Genomic DNA, 1,914 nt, shown 5'->3' with positions numbered 1-1,914 from the left:
TGTATTTTTCTATTTACACTTGAGAAACTCAATTGATACAGGTTCATCTGATCTTAAGTGTAGATCTATATATCACAACTCCAAGTGGATTAGGCTATCGTGGGGTTCGGGGCAACACCCCGATTTTTTTTTTTAGGAATTTGGATTTGATTTTGAGGTTTTCGCACCGATTTTGGGGATTTTGCACCAATTTTGGGGATTTCACACTTTTTTCTTTCTATTTGGATTTCGAATGTTCGTCATGGCTGGCGCAAAAGTTGATTCGCTTCAGTCCATCAATGTGCAATTGAATGGGCAGAATTATTCGTATTGGCATTATGTCATGAAAATTTTTCTGAAAGGGAAACGTATGTGGGGTTATGTTTCTGGAACTTCCACAAAACCGAAGGACGATAAGGATGAGAGCTTTGCAGAACAGTTCGATCTTTGGGATGCCAAAAATTCGAAAATCATCACTTGGGTCAACAACTCGGTTCAACAATCAATCGATATCCAGTTGGAAAAATATGAGACGGCGAAGGAAGTTTGGGAGCACTTGGAAAGGCTGTATACACAGTCTAATTTCGCAAAGCAGTATCAGTTGGAGATTGACATTCAGGCCCTTCAACAAAATAGCATGAACGTTCAGGAATTTTATTCTACTATGTTTAATTTGTGGGATCAACTTACTCTGAATGAATCAGCAGAGTTACAGGCATTTTCCCCTTACATTGCTCAGAGAGACGCACAACGTTTGGTTCAGTTTTTGATGGCTCTTCGAGATGAGTTTGAAGGTCTTCGTGGAACAATCCTGCATCACAGTCCTCTTCCGTTGGTTGATTCGGTGGTTAATGAGTTGTTAGCAGAAGAGATGCGATTGAAGTCTCGAGTTTATAAAGTGTGTGTGGGGGGGGGGGGGGGGGGAGGGGATTCTTCCTTCTCCGAACCCCTCTGTCTTTATAGTTCCTCATCGGCCAGCCTCCAACAATCAGCACAAGACTCAAGCCAAGGTTGGCTATGACAAATGCAGTTTTTGCAAGCAAAAAGGACACTGGAAGGCTCAATGTCCCAAACTGTTGAACAAGGCGCAATCACCGAATCAGTCTCCTTACTAGAAATCTAGCAACGAAGCTCACCGACCTCTACACTCTATGTCTTCGAACATGGCAGCTATTGTTCCACCTGCAGATTCTGGAAGCACTCCTAGTACCTCAATTGCTACACTCATAGAGCAGTTTTAGAAGTTCATTGCCTCGCAGCCACACGCCTCAGCCCCCTCACACATAGGTTTGCCTTCTAGTAGCACTCCGGGTATATCTTCCTCTATATGGGTCCTTGATTCTGGAGCCTCACATCATATGTTACCTAATTCTGATTCTTTCTCTTCTTTTTTGATTTCTATTCACCAACTCTCTGAGCACTCTTCCTATAAAGAGGCTATTCTTGACCCTCTTTGGCAGCAGGCAATGGCTAAAGAACTCTCTGCGTTGTACAAGACACATACTTGGTATATTTTTCCTCTTCCTGTGGGGAAGCGTGCTATTGGTTCCCGTTGGGTTTACAAGATCAAGACTAAGTATGATGGGTCAGTAGAGCGGTACAAAGCTTGTTTGGTTGCTAAAGTGTAAAATGCCCTTAACTAGTACTTAATAAAACATTCACATTTTCATTGGTCTATAAAAGAAAGCCACTTATTATAAAGGTTTCAGTGGGGTCTTACTTAAAAACATGCAAGTTGGGCCCAATAGTTTTAAAAGAAAATATCAGTTTTTATGCAAAGTTCTAAAACAACCAATAATTTAAGTCCCACTGATAAGTTAAAAAAAAAAGTCTCATAAAACATAACATTATTAAAAATGGCGTTTTTAATTGATCGTTTTTTATCCATAGGATGCCCCCACGCCATACACACCAGGACGATAGAACTTCCCACAT

The 1,914-nt window shown here is 41.1% G+C and overlaps 1 protein-coding gene across 1 annotated transcript; it reads left to right on the top strand.

Annotated features, from left to right (window-relative positions):
* Positions 1-241: 241 nt before the first annotated feature.
* LOC133805845 (uncharacterized) lies at positions 242-1,607 on the top strand. Its single transcript, XM_062243996.1, has 2 exons — positions 242-877; positions 1,440-1,607. The coding sequence occupies exons 1-2, from the start codon at positions 242-244 to the stop codon at positions 1,605-1,607; spliced, it is 804 nt and encodes a 267-aa protein (XP_062099980.1).
* Positions 1,608-1,914: the final 307 nt, after the last annotated feature.

This window comes from Humulus lupulus, chromosome X, assembly GCF_963169125.1.
Source record: "Humulus lupulus chromosome X, drHumLupu1.1, whole genome shotgun sequence".
NCBI classification, from domain to species: Eukaryota; Viridiplantae; Streptophyta; class Magnoliopsida; order Rosales; family Cannabaceae; genus Humulus; species Humulus lupulus.
Note: the sequence above shows the minus strand (reverse complement) of the source record. Positions and strands in the feature narration are given on the sequence as shown.